We start from the raw sequence: 17,707 nt of genomic DNA, 5'->3' as shown, positions 1-17,707 counted from the left end.
ATGCCGAGGGTGCGACCCTAAAAGATAAACAAAACAAAACAAAACAAAAAACCCTATTATTAGAGTATTTAAAACTACTAGAAAGTGTGAGTTAGAAAAAGTTTTGTTTTGTTTTTCCTGAATTAACCCTGGCACAAAAGGTGAAACACTAATTTGCAGCCATTTATACTTTCAGATAGCACATATGGGAAGCAGGGCAGTTTCTTTGCCATTTAACAGTTTAACTGACATTGTCTTTTTGGTTTCTGGTAAATAATTAAAATGGTCCTTTGCCTAGTCAAGATGAATTGTTCTCAGATTTCTAGCTATCTAGTATCAACTGGAGTTTTCCAAGCAACATAATTTTGAACCTACTATATGATGAAAATAATAAAGAGCTAGATTATTTCAGCAGGTTCACTTGTGTAATACTACCTTTCACAGTGGTTTTCATAGAAGTTATCTATGATACTTTAGAAAATTTTACTTTAAGGGAATTCAAGGTTCAAGATGAAGTCGAAAAGGAAAATAAGGACAATGTTGTAGTTTTTAGTCACAGGTCTAAGGGTCTCTTTCTTCCCAGCTCCAGGGGTAGCACATGATTAGACTAAAATCTTCCAGCAGGCCTATGAGAGAAAGAACACTGACTTTAGTGTCTGTGTTTGAGAAGTAAACTGCATGGTAAGTAAATAATAAAGAAATGTTGGCTCTTAGACTTTTCTGGTTGGTGACATTTCTAGTTCAACTTCTTTGCTAATGTTTGAAATCTACTGGCTTTGATTTTTCTGAGTTGGCTTTTTATTTATAACTTCATGGTTATTACACAGGTTTGTTAACCGGAGTAGTGGTGGACTCTGGAGATGGTGTGACTCACATTTGCCCAGTGTATGAAGGCTTTTCTCTCCCTCACCTCACCAGGAGACTGGATATTGCTGGGAGGGATATTACCAGATATCTTATCAAGGTAAGAAGAAGAAAATCTCACAGAATTAGAGTTTGTAGTTTGTGTTTACCAATTTAACACAAAATTGAATGTATCATTCTAGGATTCTAGATTCTAGATAATCTGCATCACTAGAGAAGTGGTGCGGTTACCCATTATTCATGTAAAAATCCATATGAGACGCACACATGTGGTCTCTTGTATACTAACGCGAGTCGATCATTGCATAATTATATTTGCTTTTCCCGAGGAATGAGTTGAGAGGTAGTCAAAGATGGAGGGAGACCAAAACTTCCTTGCACAACTCAGGCAGCCTTTCTGCCATAAAACCTTCCTTCGAACAAGTATATGTTGAAGTTTACTTCTGAATATGATTAGTTATAATTTTCTTTAAAACATTGCTGGAGAAAGTATTTAAGGCCACCATTTGGAAACCTGTGGGGTTTTTTGTAATATGAAGAGAAAAGAAAGTTTAGAATATTGTTTGTACCAGTTCTATAGTTGGTGTATTCTCTCCAGGTCAGTGGCTCTCAGGGACATTTTGCAGTGTCTGAAGACACTTTTTTTAGTTGTTACAACTTTGTCGGAAGGCTCCTGAACATCTTACAATGAACAGGGCAGCCCCCATAACAAAGAATTATAAGGTCCAGGCAGAGCCTACTTGCCTGCCCACTTGCATCTCTCACAAGCATCTTAATAAATCTATTTCTTGGAGTTCCCATGGTGGCGCAGCAGAAACGAATCCGACTAGGAACCATGCGGTTGCAGGTTCGATCCCTGGCCTCACTCAGTGGGTTAAGGATCTGGCATTGTCTTGAGCTGTGGTATAGGTCCCAGACGAGGCTCAGATCCTGAGTTGCTATGGCTGTGGGGTAGGGTGGCAGCTGTAGCTCCAATTAGACCCCTAGCCTGGGAACCTCCATATGCCGTGGACGTGGCCCTAAAAAGCAAAAAATAAATAAATAAATCTATTTCTTGCCACAGATTTCCCAAAAAAAAGAATTGTAAGGTCCCTATGTCATTGGTGCTACTGTGGATAGACTATTCTAAGGTGATGTCTATGCAGTAAATTGTGACATTCAGTTCCTTTAGTCTCATTTATATCAATAATGAGGTTGTTAGTGAGAATTGTAATACTCTCATTCTAAGCCCAAATTCTCCTGAGGGTGACTGCCAGAGGAGTGCCCATAAATTTTCTTTTGAACATAAACACAAAGATTAGGGGATTTATTACTTTTTTTAAGTTTATATATGAAAAGTCCAGTGTGTTTATGATGCATACTACATTTTTTTCCATCAGCATGTTGAATTCCTTTATAAGTTATTTAACAAATGCTATTGCCCATCTAATATGTGTCAGACATAATACTAGAGGCTAGGGATAAAACTTCTTAAGACCAAGGGGGTTTTTCATGAATTTGACATTGTTTGAACAAATTGCAGATTTTAGGAATCCAGTGCTAAAATATTGTTTATTAATAGACTTGCCTATTTATCAAAACTATCTAAATATTGGTACTCTATACTCATTTTTAAAGCCAAAGTGCTCCTTTTGCTCACTTATTATTCATGAACTGTTAATTTTGTTATTCTCTGTGAAACTGAAATACATCTTTTTATGGTAAGTAATATTCCCATTTCTGAAATAGAGCTAAGGATCCATTGTCTTTTGCATTTGTTACCGACATGACATATTAGAGAGTATTAGTCACTTTTGCAGAGTTGAACTCATTCCGATTGTGAATTACTGCTATTTTTTTGTACCAGCTACTTCTCTTGCGAGGATATGCCTTCAACCATTCTGCTGATTTTGAAACGGTTCGCATGATTAAAGAAAAATTGTGTTATGTGGGGTATAATATTGAGCAAGAACAGAAACTGGCCTTAGAAACCACAGTATTAGTTGAATCATACACGGTGAGTATTTCCAATATTCACATAATTTATATGTGGTTTTAAAATGGACAACTATGATTATTGGAGTGTGTTTAAAGAGGTTTTCTTGGAATCCAGCTTTTTTGTTTGGGGTTGTTACACATGTGCAACCTTTGATGTCTTTCTACATTAGGATTCTATGATTTAAATATTTTAGGACACCATATAATGTAACATAGGCAAGAATCATACTGCTTTTCTACCTTAAAATACAACTAGATATGAGATGTTATTTTGAGATTCTAGTATCTCGAATAGCATTTTCAGTATGAGTTTTACGTAATATTATTTCTCAAAAATCAAAATGGGAGTTACATTGTCAGATAAGTTTGGAAGAGAGTCGGTCTCACTTTACTGAAGGGCCTCTCATATACACTGATTTGCGTATGACTACAGTATTCTTCAGCATTTCATGGGGCTGGTGTTTTGTTCTAAGATTCTTTGGGAAGTAGTCATCCTATAGGATTGCTTTAATAATTCAGTAGGTGGCAGTCTTCCTGACAGTATTTTCTTAATGAAATATTCAAAACAAATGTTAACTTGAAATTGTAACTAAAGAGACATAACCCAGTTATAGTTTACACCAGGGGAGTTGGTCCTGCCTGAAAATTGTTTTTTTGTTTTGTTTTGTTTTGTTTTTTTGCCACACCCACTGCATGTGGAAGTTTCCTCTCCAGGGATCTGAGCCATAGCTGCAACCTGTACCATAGTTGCAGAGTTGCCAGATTCTTAACCCACTGTGTTGGGCCGGGTCTTGAACCTGTGCCTTAGCAGTGACTTGAGCTCCCACAGAGACAACACTGGGTCCTTAACCCACTGCACCACAGTGGGAACTCCAATCCTACCTGGATTTTTTTTTCTCTCTCTTTTTTTTTTTGTCTTTTGAGGGGCCCACCTGTGGTATATGGAAGTTCCTAGGCTGGGGTCGAATCAGAGCTGTAGCTGCCAGCTTCCTCCACAGCCACAGCAATGTGGGGTCTGAGCCACATCTGCGACATATACCATAGTTCACGCAATGCCAGATCCTTAACCGACTGAGCGAGGCCAGGAATGGAACCTATATCCCCATGGATCCTAGACAGGTTCATTACTGCTGAGCTACAGCAGGAACTCCCTACCTGAATTTTTAATGTATTGCTATCTTAAGTCTATCATTTTCTTCTGGGTATAAACTCTTTCCATATTGCATCTTTGATACAGTATTTACTAAAATGATATTGAGTAATAGGCAGTAAAAGCAAGTAGTCTTAAGTTCATCTATTTAATATAAGTTTGGCATATCACAGATATGTACAAAATAGTCATTTAGAAAAAGGGGAGTTCCCGTCGTAGATAAGTGGTTAACGAATCTGACTAGGAACCATGAGGTTGCAGGTTCGATCCCTGGCCTTGCTCAGTGGGTTAAGGATCCGGCATTGCTGTGAGCTGTGGTGTAGGTCGCAGAGGCTGCTCAGATCCTGCGTTGCTGTGGCTCTGGCGTAGGCCGGTGGCTACAGCTCTGATTAGACCTCTAGCCTGGGAACCTCCATGTGCCACTTGTGCAGCCCTAGAAAAAGACAAAAAATAAAAAAAATTTTTTTAATTTAAAAAAAATTTTAAAAAAGGAAGTTCCTCTGTGGTTCAACAGGTTGAAGATCTGGCATTGCCACAGCTGTGGTGCAAGTTGCAACTCCAACGGAGGTTTGATCCCTGGCCCAGGAACTTGCACATGCCACAGTGTGGCCAAAAAACTAAATAATTATAAATTAAAAAAAAAAATTATTGTAGTATAATTGATTTACAGTGTTCCTTCAATTTCGGCCATGCAGAATAATTTTACATTTTTATAAGCTACATTGTTTAATTTTAGAAGATGCTCATCCAAATAGTCAGTAAGCTAACACTTTGGAATTTAATGAGCTTCATATTTTCCCTGGGATTCTTTCCTGAAGCCTTCTTGATAGTTCCTGGAGATTTATAATTTGTTATCTATCTGACTTTGAAAGAAAGTGTCGTGAGGCAAAGGATAAGGGAACTAGAAATGAAAGACGTATTGATTTCTTCTCTCTCTCCTTAAAGGTTTTGAGGTAGGTTAAAAAATATGCAATAAGTAAAAGTGAACTATAGACTTGTGGTTGCCAAGGCAGAGGGGAGCAGTGTTGGATTGGGAATTTGGGGTTAGCATGGATAAACAACAAGGTCCTAGTTTATAGCACAGAAAACTATAGTCAGTATCCTCCTCTGACAAACCATAATGGAAAGAATATGAAAAAGAATGTATATGTAACTGGATCACTTTGCTGCACAGCAGAAACTAACACAACATTTAAAAAAAAGACTGTACTTCAATTAAAAAAAAAAACCCAGCCCAGTGAACTGATGAGTAAGAGCAGACAAAGGCTAGGATAAGATTTGGTACAAGAAATGGGCACATAGGGTTTTAACAGTTCCAAGAGGTGAGTAGTTCCTAGGCAGGTGGCCCCAGGCTGGCCTGAGCCAGAGCTTTGAGAGGAGCCTCAGCATCAGAGGCTGGAAGGGCGACGGAGAGGTATTGCTAAGTAAGTCTGCCATGTAAAGTTTTTCCATGTATATATATCTGGAGTGATTTCATGTGGTTTTTAAAGTCATAGGGTGATTGTGTTTATTTTTAAGAGTAAATTTTTTAAAAGAAAGTTGATAGAATTTATAAAGATAATTCTAGAGTTTTTGAAAAATCTGATTGTACATAATTGTAAACAATTACAGCAAATACAGAATAAATGTATTGAGGAACTTGCTCTGTGATACTTTGTCATGTTGGAAAGTCATTTTTGGAATCTAAATATAATAATATTAGTTTAAATATACTGTTAGAAATATTAATGAAAATTAATTTGGGAGTTCCCATCGTGGCACAGTGGTTAACGAATCCGACTAGGAACCATGAGGTTGCGGGTTCGATCCCTGCCCTTGCTCAGTGGGTTAAGGATCTGGCGTTGCCGTGAGCTGTGGTGTAGGTTGCAGATGCGGCTCGGATCCCGCATTGCTGTGGCTCTGGCGTAGGCCGGCGGCTACAGCTCCAATTCGACCCCTAGCCTGGGAACCTCCATATGCCGCAGGAGCGGCCCAAGAAATGGTAAAAAGACAAAAAAAAAAAAAAAGAAAATTAATTTGACAGAAATGTGTCAAATACCACACATGAGCATGTTTGTTATACTTGGATCAGTCCAGTGAATTTTGAGGGAGTTTTTGTTTAACGTCTCTCATTTAATTAAATGTAAACATGTAACTTAAGGAGTTTTCTGCACAAGGTCATGTTGTGATAGTATCTGACTTGTTCAAATCTTATTTTAATAGAACCTAGTAAGTAGGATATGGCAGAATTCCCCAATAAAAAATACTCTATATCAATATTCTTTAAGCTTTTTTGATCTTAGAATTTTTTTGGATTAAGTGATTGAACAAAGTTTCACCCCAATATAAAGTGTTTTGAAACTCAAAATAAGTTTTCTAGAGTAAATACTTGGTGAAAGAAACTACTTTATTTATTTAGGGCTGAACCCATAGCACATGGAAGTTCCCAAGCTAGGGGTGGAATCAGAGCTGCCACTGCCAACCTACACCACAGCCACAGCAACACCAGATCCTTAACCTACTGATCAGGGGGCCAGGGATCAAACCTTTATCCTCATGGACACTAGTTGGGTTCGTTTCCACTAAGCCACAAAGGGAACTCTTGCTGTGGTGCAGTGTTAACTGTCTGACTGCAGTGGCTTGGGTCGCTGCTGAGGCAAGGCCCTGCAAAGTGAGTTAAAGATTCGGCATTGCCACAGCTTGTGGCATAGGTCATGGTTGCAGCTCACATTCCATCCCTAGCCTGGGAATGTCCATATGCCATGGGTGTGGCTTAAAAAAAAAAAAAAAAAAAGGAAAGAAATAAAAAAAGGTGGAACAGAACATGATAAAAACATTTTTTTCTTCTTTTTTTTTGGCCAAGCCCACAGCATTTAAGTTCCTAGGCTAGTGATTGAACTGGTACCACAGCAGTGGCCCAAGCTGCTGCAGGGACAAGGCTGGATCCTTAACTCGCTGTGCCACGAGAGAAATCCTAAAAACAATTGTGTTAGTGTATTTTATTATCTTTTTTTTTGTCTTTTTTCAAGAATGTATTTTAGGCAAAATGTATTACTGATTACAATTTTGGTTATAGAACAGGTGTGTTTGTAAGTACTAGTGTGTAGAGAACACTGGGAACTTTTAAAACCTGTTGCTAATATCTGGTTGTTCTTGGTTTCTAGCTCCCAGATGGCCGTATTATCAAAGTTGGGGGAGAGCGATTTGAAGCACCAGAAGCTTTGTTTCAGCCTCACTTGATCAATGTTGAGGGAGTAGGTGTTGCAGAATTGCTTTTTAACACAATCCAGGCGGCTGACATTGATACCAGGTACATTAGAAATGGCTGCTTCAAAGTTATGTATCAGAAATAGGTGGAATATAAATAGGATGACAGGTGACAGGATGTTGTCACCTGTCTCACTCATGTTTTTGAGAGGATGACACTGGATGGTGAACAACATATTGTGTCTCAGATGCCTCTTTAAACTTGTTTTGAAATAAACTTAATTTGAAGTAATTTAAAATTTAAAAGTTGCAAGAATAAACAGAGAACTCCTGTATACTCTTTGTCTAGTTTTCCCATTTTACTGATTTTAACGTTCTGCCTGTTTGCTCTGTCATGCTTTCACTTTTGTTCCCCTTGAGCCATTTATTTGAGAGTAGGTTGAGTGCATCAATCCTCTTTACTCCTTAATATTCACTTTGTGTTTCTTAGGAATGAGGCTGCTCTCTTACAACCACGGTGCAGTTATTGAGTTCAGGGGGTTGAGTACTGACATGCTTTTATCTCCCATCCATATTTCAGTTTTGTCCACTGTCCCAGGAATGTCCTTTACACAGTTTTTCTTTTCCCCAGTAAAGGATCAAATCTAGGGCCACACATTGTATTTAGTCGTCATGTCTCTTAGTCACCTTTTATCTGCTGTAATTCCTGTCTTTCATGACATTGACGTCTTCAGTTTGGGTTTGAATGTTTTCATGATTAGATTTAGGCTATGCGTTTTTTACCAGAATACTATTTATGGGATGTGTCCTTCTCAGGTTATCATATCCAGAGGTGATGTTTGTTCCTTATTGGTGATATTAGTGTTAAGCTCTTGATGAAGTTTCTTATTTGCTCCATTGTACAGATTTTCTTTTCTTTTTTTTTCTTTCCTGATTTGTAAGTAATTTGTGGGAAAATGCTTTGAGACTCTAAATCTCGTGTTTCTTATCAGACTCTTCCCCCCCCCACCCGCCCCCAGCATCTCTTGATAATTCTTGTCTAAATCCATTTTTAACATGGTGGTTGCAAAAGGTGATTTTTCTAATTCCATTATTCCCTCTACATTTATTAGTGGGCTTTCTAGCATAAGGAAGTGCTTTCCTTCTCCCTTGTTTTCAGTATGGACTTATGACTTTATTCAGTGGATTATAATTTGTTACTGCCTTATTTTATTTTGGTGCTAAATTGTTCCTGATTTGGCCTATGAGAGTCCCTTCAATCAGGCTCCCGTGTCCTTTGATGTGCTCGCATCTCTTTTTGAGCACACTTGATTTCATTCTGTTTTGTAGTACAGAGGATATTCTTGACTCATCTTTAATTTTGGTTTTTGAATAGGCAGAACATTTAACAGTAGAGTCAAAACTGTACGTGGAGTTCCCTCATGGCACAGTGGGTTAGGATCTGGCATTGTCACTGCATTGGCCCTGGGTCACTGCTGTGGTGTGGGTTCGAGTCCTGCCCTGGGAACTGTCACATGCTGTGGATGCAGCCAAAAAACCCACAACTATTCAAAAAAGCATATTCAGAAATATTATTCAACCCTCACCTTGTCTTCTACCCTAATCTTCTCCCTGTGTTTCTTATTTTCTTATACAAAAGGTAGTATACTATAAATACTCTTCAGCACTGCTTTTTTTCATTTAGTCTATCCTAAATGGTCTTTGCCACTTCCTAGTGGTTGTCCTTATTTCTTTTTCTGGTTGCATACTTTTTTCTACTGTGTACATAATACCATGATTTATTCAGTGGATCTTGGTTATTTAGGTAGATTCTTTTTTTCTTTTTCTTTTTTTTTTTTTTTTTTTTTGTCTTTTAGGGCCTCACCCCTGGCATATGGAGGTTCCCAGGCTAGGGGTCGAATCGGAATTGCAGCTTCCAGCCTACACCGCAGCCATAGCAACACTGGATCTGAGCCATGTCTTCGACCTGTACCACAGCTCACGGCAACGCCGGGTCCTTAACCCACTGAGCGAGGCCAGGGATCAAACCTGCGTCCTCATATATACTAGTCAGATTCGTTTCTGCTCAGTCACATAGGAATTCCTGTTTAGGTAGATTCTGATATTTCTGCTGGCAAGTAATGCTGCAGTTAATAACCCTGTGGACACTATCTTTGTACTGTTGGATGTGCGTATTCTGAAAAAATGTCCTGAGAGGGAGTAGTTGGGGCCAAGGGTGAATGTGTGTGGTTTTGTTATTGCTCAGTTCCCTTCTGTGAAGGCTGTGCTCTTTTTCTTTCCCACCAGTAATGTACGAGGGCATGTGCGTCCCCACAGCTTGTTCAGAGTTTGTCAGCCAAAAAGCTGACAAAAAATACTTTGATGCCAGTCTGATGAGTGAGAAATGATATCTTGGTGTAGTTTTAACTTATGTTTCCCTTAAGTGTGAAGTTGAGCATATTTTTCTCTGTCTGTCTTCCTGGTGAATTACCTGTTTGTGCCTTTTGTCTGTTCTATAGAATTTTTGTAATTTTTTTTCTCTCAGTTTTCAAAGAAGTTCTTTTTGTATTAGCTTTGTGATACCTGTTGCAGATATTTTGTAATTTTTCTTTTGTCTCATGTTTTTTTGCCATACAAAATGTTTTATTTGTATAAAAAGATGTATAATCTTTTATTGTATCTAGAGTTGAGTCATAGATAGAAAGCTGTTTTTTATAATCATGTTATTGAGAAATTCACTCAGAAGCATTTTATTAAACAAGTGTTTATTTAACCTTGAGTGAAATAGCCAAAAATTTTATGGGATGGCTGGGGGACAGGACAATAATGGAAATTAATAAAAGTAGCTCTTGGCTTACAACAGGCTATAAATCTAATGGAAGATAGTAAAAAAAATCTAGTCTAGACTTCATAATTATGATAAATTCAATAAATTCACACAGTAGGGAATAGGTAGATGTTTTTAGTCCCTTGATTTAATGATCACTAATAGCCATATTAATAGTTATATTTATATGTGCATTCCTGTTGGTGGTGATTAACGTTTTGGCATTCCCAAAGCACTCGAATCAGGTTTAGCAAGTAGCACAACTCAGATTTTGTTTTTCATGTGGAAAGCACACATGTAAAATGTTCATGGATACAGATCCTTAACTACTTAGTTTATGTTATACTCATTTGCATACTTCCACAATTAAATATAATACAAAACTTCTTCTAGAAGCTAGAATTACAATAGCTTGAGCCCTTGAGGACCTGGAACTAAGTAAAAACCTGGAGGCAAGTTTGAGTGAAACCAAAACAGATGTGACTCAGGTCCTGAGCTTTACTATGAGAAGAGTTCCTCTCTCTCTCAGATTGTAGTACTTTTTCTACATATGCAATTATTTTAGTTTTGATTATCTGGTATCATGACCAACAACATCATATTTAAGGAGGAAAGAGAGGACTGCTCTAAGAAGCTAACACATCAATCTAACCATAAATAATAGCTGACAGCCTCAAGGCAAAGGAACAAAAAATGGCAAAAGGCAAATGGGAAAAGTCAAAAGCAAGAACTGGAGTCATGGCAGACTCTGGTTAATTGTAGTAAATAATCTCACCTCTGTGGCTCCAGGAAAGCACTGTGATAGCACAGTCCAAACACAACAGGCTTGTAGTGTAAACTGCATTGTTAAAAGACTCAATTACATTTGCAAGAAGATAATGTGCTTTAGAAGTATTGCCATCAACGTGATAATAAATGATAATAAATACTTTATATATAAAAAGGGTTTATCTGTGAACAGTAGTAGTAGCAAACATGCAGCCCTGTGGTTTACATGTTGAATTTTATTTAATTTTCCCAGCACCCACCTGAGGCTGATGTAAATAAAGGAGCTCAGAGGTACTGTTTACTGATCTGAAACCTGTAATGAACACCTATTGTGTCTTTCTAGATCTGAATTCTATAAGCACATTGTGCTTTCTGGAGGATCTACTATGTACCCTGGGCTGCCATCACGTTTGGAACGAGAGCTTAAACAGCTTTACTTAGAACGAGTGTTGAAGGGAGATGTGGAAAAACTCTCTGTAAGTATCAAGTCAATAATCCAATTGTTAACGTACTTTTAAAACACTGTTAACATACTTTTTAACCACCAGAGGGAGCAAGAGGTCTTCCTAAACAAACTCCTAGTTCAGTCTGCCTGGAACAGGTAGAAGGAAGTAGATAACCCTCAAGATGAACCTTTATTTTTGCTTTTTTAGGGCCACACCTGCAACATATCGAGGTTCCCAGGCTAGGAGTCCAATTGGAGCTACACCAGAGCCACAGCAACACCAGATCCAAGCCGAGTCTGTGACCTACACCACAGCTCACAGCAACGCTGGATACTTAACCCTCTGAGTGAGGCCAGGGATCAAACCTACAACCCTATGTTTCCTAGCTGTATTTTTTTCTGCTGCGCCACGACGGGACCCCCCCAAGATGAGCTTTTCTCAGAGTGGTCCTAATGTTGAGTCACCTCTGTTTTCAGTGGATAGAGGCGATTAGGTTCAGGGCCAGATGTTGGTTCATCTGTAACAAAACAGCCTGGTGCAACCAAAGTGCCCTTAAATGCAGTGAGAAATGCCTCCGTTGGGTTTTATTTTTATTTTTTAACTTATTCTTTGACTATGTAATCAGCGTGCTGCTCTTGGACTGTCTCATATTTCTGATTCTGTTATTTTCTGGCTGTTTCTTGCATGTTTTATCTCCTCAGTCTGGTAGTATAACACCATGTCTCCAGTTCTTTTGCATCCCTGTCAACTGTTACAGCTCTTGAAACAGACTTTATTTATTTGGCCTCACCTGCAGCATGTGGAAGTTCCCAGGCCAGGGGCTGAACTCATGTCATGGCAGCAACCTGAGCCGCTGAAGTGACAATGCCAGATCCTTAACCTGCTACACCACAAGGGAACTCTCCTTGAAACAGACTTTAATTGGTAGTAGCTGATGTGTAGAGTAGGAAGAAAATTTTAAACTAGTATGCAGTAGTTAATGGTTATATGGCTTTTTTTTCCCTCTAAACCTGGACTGTGTTAAGTACGGTATACGTACTAAACACCAAGAGTCATTTAATTTTGAGTTAAACTCTGAGGTTCATCTCACCAACTTGGATCAGTTGTTTTAGATAATGAGATTATATCCTGCAGAGACACTATGTATATATTGGAGATACAAATGTTACAAATCTCATTTGTGACTCACATTGTTGAAATTAAAATGTCTAAGTACTTCACTCATTTTTCTGATTTTATTGAGTTATACATATAATTTAAAATCAGTCTCGAGTGATTTTTTTTCCTTTTTACTGCTGCACCTGTGGTATACGGAGGTTCCCAGGCTAGGGGTCAAATCGGAGTTGCAGCTGCCAGCCTACACCACAGCTGCAGCGACTCCAGATCTGAGCCATATCTGCGAACTACGAACTATGCTGCAGCATGTGGCAACTCAGGATCCTTTAACCTACTGAGTGAGGCCAGGGATCGAACCCACATTCTCACAGAACCAGTGTTGGGTCCTTAACCTGCTTAGCCACAATGGGAACTCCCCAGCAAATATTTCTTGAACTACTTTTGGGTGTCAAACACTTGTCTAGGTGCTGAGAGAAACAAAACAGTGATGAGCAAAAATAAGTCCCCGTTTTTAGCCTGTGAATAATGTATTAGCAGTAATGAGCACTGTGAAGGAAAGTCAGGTTAGGGGCGAGAAGGTGGAGGTGATGGGCGAGATGGTCTGCTCCTTCGTGCAGTGTCATCAGGGAAGGACTCTGGTGGGACAAGGTAACTTCTGAGCACAGGCCTGAAGGGAGCAAGCGAGGGAGCCCAACTCTGTGGGAGGAGAATCTTGCAGGCAGGAACAGCTCTGGTTGGGATGTGCAGGTGTGGCAGGAGCAGAGTGTGCAGGGAGGGACTGGGAGGTGAGCTCAGAACGGCTGTCAGGACGCAGGTCTGGCTCAGCTGTGGGAAAGAATTTGGCTTAGCTCTTAGTGAGAAAGAAAGTCTCAGGAGAGTCCTGAGCAGAGACATGGTAGGATCTGACTTGTTTAAGGGCTCATTAAGGGTTGTGTGGGTGAGAGGATTGTTGAAGGAGGTGGAGGTAGCAAGATGGATTGGGAGGGGGAGGAGGTGGCCAGGGTTTATCACGTTAGAGGGGGAGGCTTGAGATGGTTTCCGGGAGAGTGGAAGAGAGAAGTGTTAAGGGATTGCAGTTCCCAGGGGCTCAGTCGTGGTGAGGGTCCTTCTCAAGCTAGCTGTTGAGTTCCTCTCACACCGTATTCAGTTGCTGGAGAGCAGGGGTAGAGCAGAGTGGCACCCAGCTGTGTATCCTGCCGAGTGAGGGGGAGAAGGACAAGGTCACTAAGGATGACGTCAGGACAGGGTGGAGAGAGCGCATCCTGCCCACGCCCAGCAGAGCAGGTGTGAGAAGAAATGACCTGGGCAAAGAGGGCTGCTGGGTGGCATAGTCCGATGGCGATGAGTTTCTGAACAGCGTGGCGTTGCAGGGAGGAGGGAGAGAGCAACAGCCGTGAGGAACAGAAGTTGCTGTTGCCTGGCCTCTGGGTTAGGAAGGTAGTGAGAGAGAACCAGCAGCCAGGTGAGGGGGCTGCGGGCCAGCACTGTCCTCAGGGGCTCGCCAGGTCTCTTGGAACACAGCCGGGCCCATTCTCTTACCTACACAGTGTTACCTGTTGTCACATGTTGTCTGTTTAGGTACTGCCAGAGAGCCCCACAGAGCCTTGAGTATTTACTCTCTGGTTCCTTGCAGGAAATGTTTGCTGACCCCTCCCTGCCGAAGAGTAAAAAAGTAACTAGAACAGTTAAGACAGTAGGTTAGCCTCAGAATGAATTAATAAGCCAACTGGTGTTTTTCCGTATCATATATAATGAGAGATCTGATGCTTCGTTTATGTGATGTAAAGACAATTTAAGACCGGCAGAGTTATTTTGAGTCTTTTTGGAGGATTTGTATCTTTGTAAATAAAACTGCTACTTCATTTTAAGATTTCTCTTTCAGGTGTTGACTGCCCATACAGATGAAGGGCCGTCCTTGTTGGACACTTAATAGTGGCTACAGAATATAAACATTTTCCCACTTGTCTTTAATTTTGGTGACTGTGTTCATTTTTTCCAGCATCCCCCATGATTTACTTTGACCATGTTTGGCTTTGAGAACATTTCATTTGAATTCTTTGCATATAAGAAAAGAACCTCAGTCTTACTCTTTTGCTCTGTACTATTGTCACAGGAGCGTTAGACCTTGAAGAAACTCTAGAAGTCCTCTTATCGAGACTCTTCATTTAGCAGCTGGCCAGGTGGTTTCCACTGGTGGGAAACCTGTCACAGTCGGTGCTCTGGTACCTGGGCTCCTGGGTAGTGTGACCACAGAATTCTTTGTTCAAATTAGACTTTTGAGGGTGATGAGGGGTGCAGTGAAGGATGGGGCACAGGTGTAAATGGGGACTACATAAGCACACTGGGATATGGGTGATCTCCTGGCTGTGAACTTTGGGCAAATTACCAAGTGTCTCTCTCTACCTCAGCTGCCAAACCCTGCTGTTCTACTTATATCACAGGACTTTTGTGAGGATTCAACAAAAGACTATATGAAAAAGTCATTTTCCTAAGGCAGAAAGCACTGTGCACATGTGATGTTATCATCTCTCTCTCCTTTAGAAATTCAAGATCCGCATCGAAGACCCACCCCGCAGGAAGCACATGGTATTCCTGGGGGGTGCCGTTCTAGCGGACATCATGAAGGACAAAGACAACTTCTGGATGACCCGACAGGAATACCAGGAAAAGGGTGTTCGTGTGCTGGAGAAACTCGGGGTGACTGTTCGATAAACTGCGAGGCCCATTCCCATCACACCCCTACTGCTTTCTCTTTTTCTTTATTGCCAATCTCTGAACTCCTTCAACGCCAGGACTTGGAAGAGGCCTCTCTGTGCCCTTATGACTGGAAAGGTCAGGTTTTATTCTGGTGTCTGGGGGAAGCTTTGTTAAATTTGTGTTAATGTGGGTAAATCTGACTACTTAATTCCACCACTTCCCTGCAAATACGACAAGAGGGCAAGGGTCTTGTCTGCTGCTTTGTTTCTTCTAAGTAGGCATTTAGATCATTCCTTAGGCTTCTTCTTTTCACTTTACTGCTCTACTGCTGCTAGTTTTAGTCTTTAGCACACTAGGTGGTATGCCTTTATTAGCATAAGAAAAATAACTTTAACAGGAGCTTTTACATATTATTGGGGTGGGGGTGGTAAGGGCCGGGTGGGCGGCTGCCGAACCCACTCAGGCGTTTCCCTCTGTTGTGGCGCTTTCTACAGTTACTGCTGCAGCTTTAAATACCTGAAAGCTTCTGGTATTAACATTTTAGGGAAATGTTAGGCTCAGAACTTAAGTGTTTCGGGTGGGTTTTTGTGTGGAGGGAAGGGGTAGTCTTTTAATTTTTCGATTTTTGAGCATTTCTGCTCTGGGGTACGTCAGTGAACTTTATTTACAGTGCTTGGATTTGGCAGGTTGGTCTGCCTGGAACTGTTTCCACATCATGTAAAGCAAGGGTAGTTAGTGTCCCATTACCGTGTGGCTTAGGGATTTGTTTTTCAAGATCAGCCATGTCAGTTGGGATTAGACTCCCTAAAATCTATCAGTGATAAAGTAACATTGAAAAAATGCTTTTAGAAATTCAAATTACAGACAAAAAGTGCATAAGAGCTGGTATTTTCTAAGTGCCTCTGTTTAATTAAGGTCACCCGGTGCCAAGTACCATTCTTGCAAATGATTCTTTGATACAACTGACCAGTGCTTATTGAACAAAAACACACAGATATATATGAATAATTATTGGCAGTAGGTTTTAATTATTGGGTAAAAAATAACATTGAAATAGGGGACCTGTGAGTTGGGTAATTGTCACTAGTTTTTTTGTTGGTGTGATTTGAAACCTAGAAGTGGAGTAAAATTTAACTATTTAAAATGTTTCCCCAAAAATGAAGATTTAAATGCGTTTTGTACTGAAAAACAAATCATAACTCCTAAGTCTCAGCCACCTTAAGCTTGAAAGAAGAGTCGTTAGTATTTTGTAAATATCAGGCTTTCCTATTAGAAAATCGTATTTATGAATTCTGGTATCTGAAAAAAAGCAAAACAAGCAAAGAAAGCAAACAGTACCCAGACTTGAATTCCTTCTAAATTTGAAAAATAAAGTAGTAAGAAATTGTGTCACGCTAAGTACAAAATACAAATTCTAGAGAGAAGTCTTTTCCTTCATTTCAAAACATTCTTTACTAATACTTTCTTTGAAAGAAGCAGCTTACTTTTGGGGGCGACTGAAATTGGAGACATTGGCTCTAGCGTCTTTTTTGTGAAAAAAACTTAAAAATCAGTGCATGTGAAGTAAGCGCAAAAGGAAGTTAGTTTTAATTATGTAGCTTCTGTTGTTATTACAAATTTTTTGTCTTTTTTACCTCAATCTGAACAAATAAAAGGAGTTTGCCTGCATGCTGGACATGCTTCAGTACACGTGAATAGCCTATACATAACGTCTGTTAGATTTTAGGGACCTGGGTGTCAGAGCCACTATGGAATTCTAAAGTGTTCCTAAATCATGTTCTTGTAAATCCCCCAGCCTTTTAAATACAGTTGTTCAAGGACACCAATGGAGGACCTGTATCTGTTGGTTGTTCATTTCACGTAAACGGATCGACTCCTGACCTTTGGTCATGATTTTAAAATATGAGAGTTGCAGACAACAAAGAATGGGATAGACTCTTAAATAAAGCATTTGTCATCTGTCCCTTGAATATAGAATTTGGTTTTAATTTTATAATTCTGTGGGCAAACATGACAAAATGGTGTATTAATATATACAGAGAATATAATTTTAAATTACATCTTATAGTTTTCCTATTCCAAGGTGAAATAATGCATTTAGTAATTTGGGGGTAGGGTGGAAAAGTATTATGTTTAACTGGAGTTGACAGATATGAGCCCCTTAGAAATTACGATTTTCTCTCTTTTAAAAGAAATCTGATTTATAGCTCTTGAAAACCATTGCCACTTGGTTTCCAATAATGATTAAAATTCTTTTAAAATTAGAATTGCCAATGCCTTGACCTTTGAGAAGGATTTCTTAGAAATACGTCCTACATTTAATTAAACTTTTTTCATTAAAATATGGTATTGGATGTTAACTTTTACACAGTTCTGAGCACCATTAATATCTGGAAAGTGTTTTGAAAGATCAATGGAAAGTTAAACATTCTAAATTTAACATGAATACCTTTCTTTTTGATTCAGAAAATAAAATCAGATTTTTCAAAGTAAATTTTGAATTTTGTCTTTGTTTTTCCTCTTAATAGTATTTCTCTTTGGTTTCATTTGCTTATTTTTATCCATATTTTCATTTTTGCTAATGCAAAATGGATCAACAATTTTATGCTAGTTGTTAGGCCAAGTTCAGTTCAGTGTCATTCTGCTATTTGACCAAAAATAATTTGCTTTTGATACGACCTTTCTTTCTGATATGATTTTACATACAAAAGAAAAAAA

General features: G+C 39.4%; 1 protein-coding gene across 2 annotated transcripts in view; it reads left to right on the top strand.

Annotated features, from left to right (window-relative positions):
* The window catches only part of ACTR2 (actin related protein 2), a 38,027-nt gene extending 20,544 nt beyond the window's left edge, over positions 1-17,483 (top strand). For both annotated transcript variants that reach the window (XM_047781925.1, XM_047781926.1), the window contains 5 exons: positions 807-943; positions 2,690-2,839; positions 7,114-7,259; positions 11,074-11,206; positions 14,834-17,483. In XM_047781925.1, the coding sequence (XP_047637881.1) occupies positions 807-943; positions 2,690-2,839; positions 7,114-7,259; positions 11,074-11,206; positions 14,834-15,004 (737 nt within the window). In that variant the 3' untranslated portion in view covers positions 15,005-17,483. The remainder of the gene's footprint in view (positions 1-806; positions 944-2,689; positions 2,840-7,113; positions 7,260-11,073; positions 11,207-14,833) is intronic.
* Positions 17,484-17,707: the final 224 nt, after the last annotated feature.

Source organism: Phacochoerus africanus, chromosome 5, assembly GCF_016906955.1.
Source record: "Phacochoerus africanus isolate WHEZ1 chromosome 5, ROS_Pafr_v1, whole genome shotgun sequence".
Lineage (NCBI taxonomy): Eukaryota > Metazoa > Chordata > Mammalia > Artiodactyla > Suidae > Phacochoerus > Phacochoerus africanus.
Note: the sequence above shows the minus strand (reverse complement) of the source record. Positions and strands in the feature narration are given on the sequence as shown.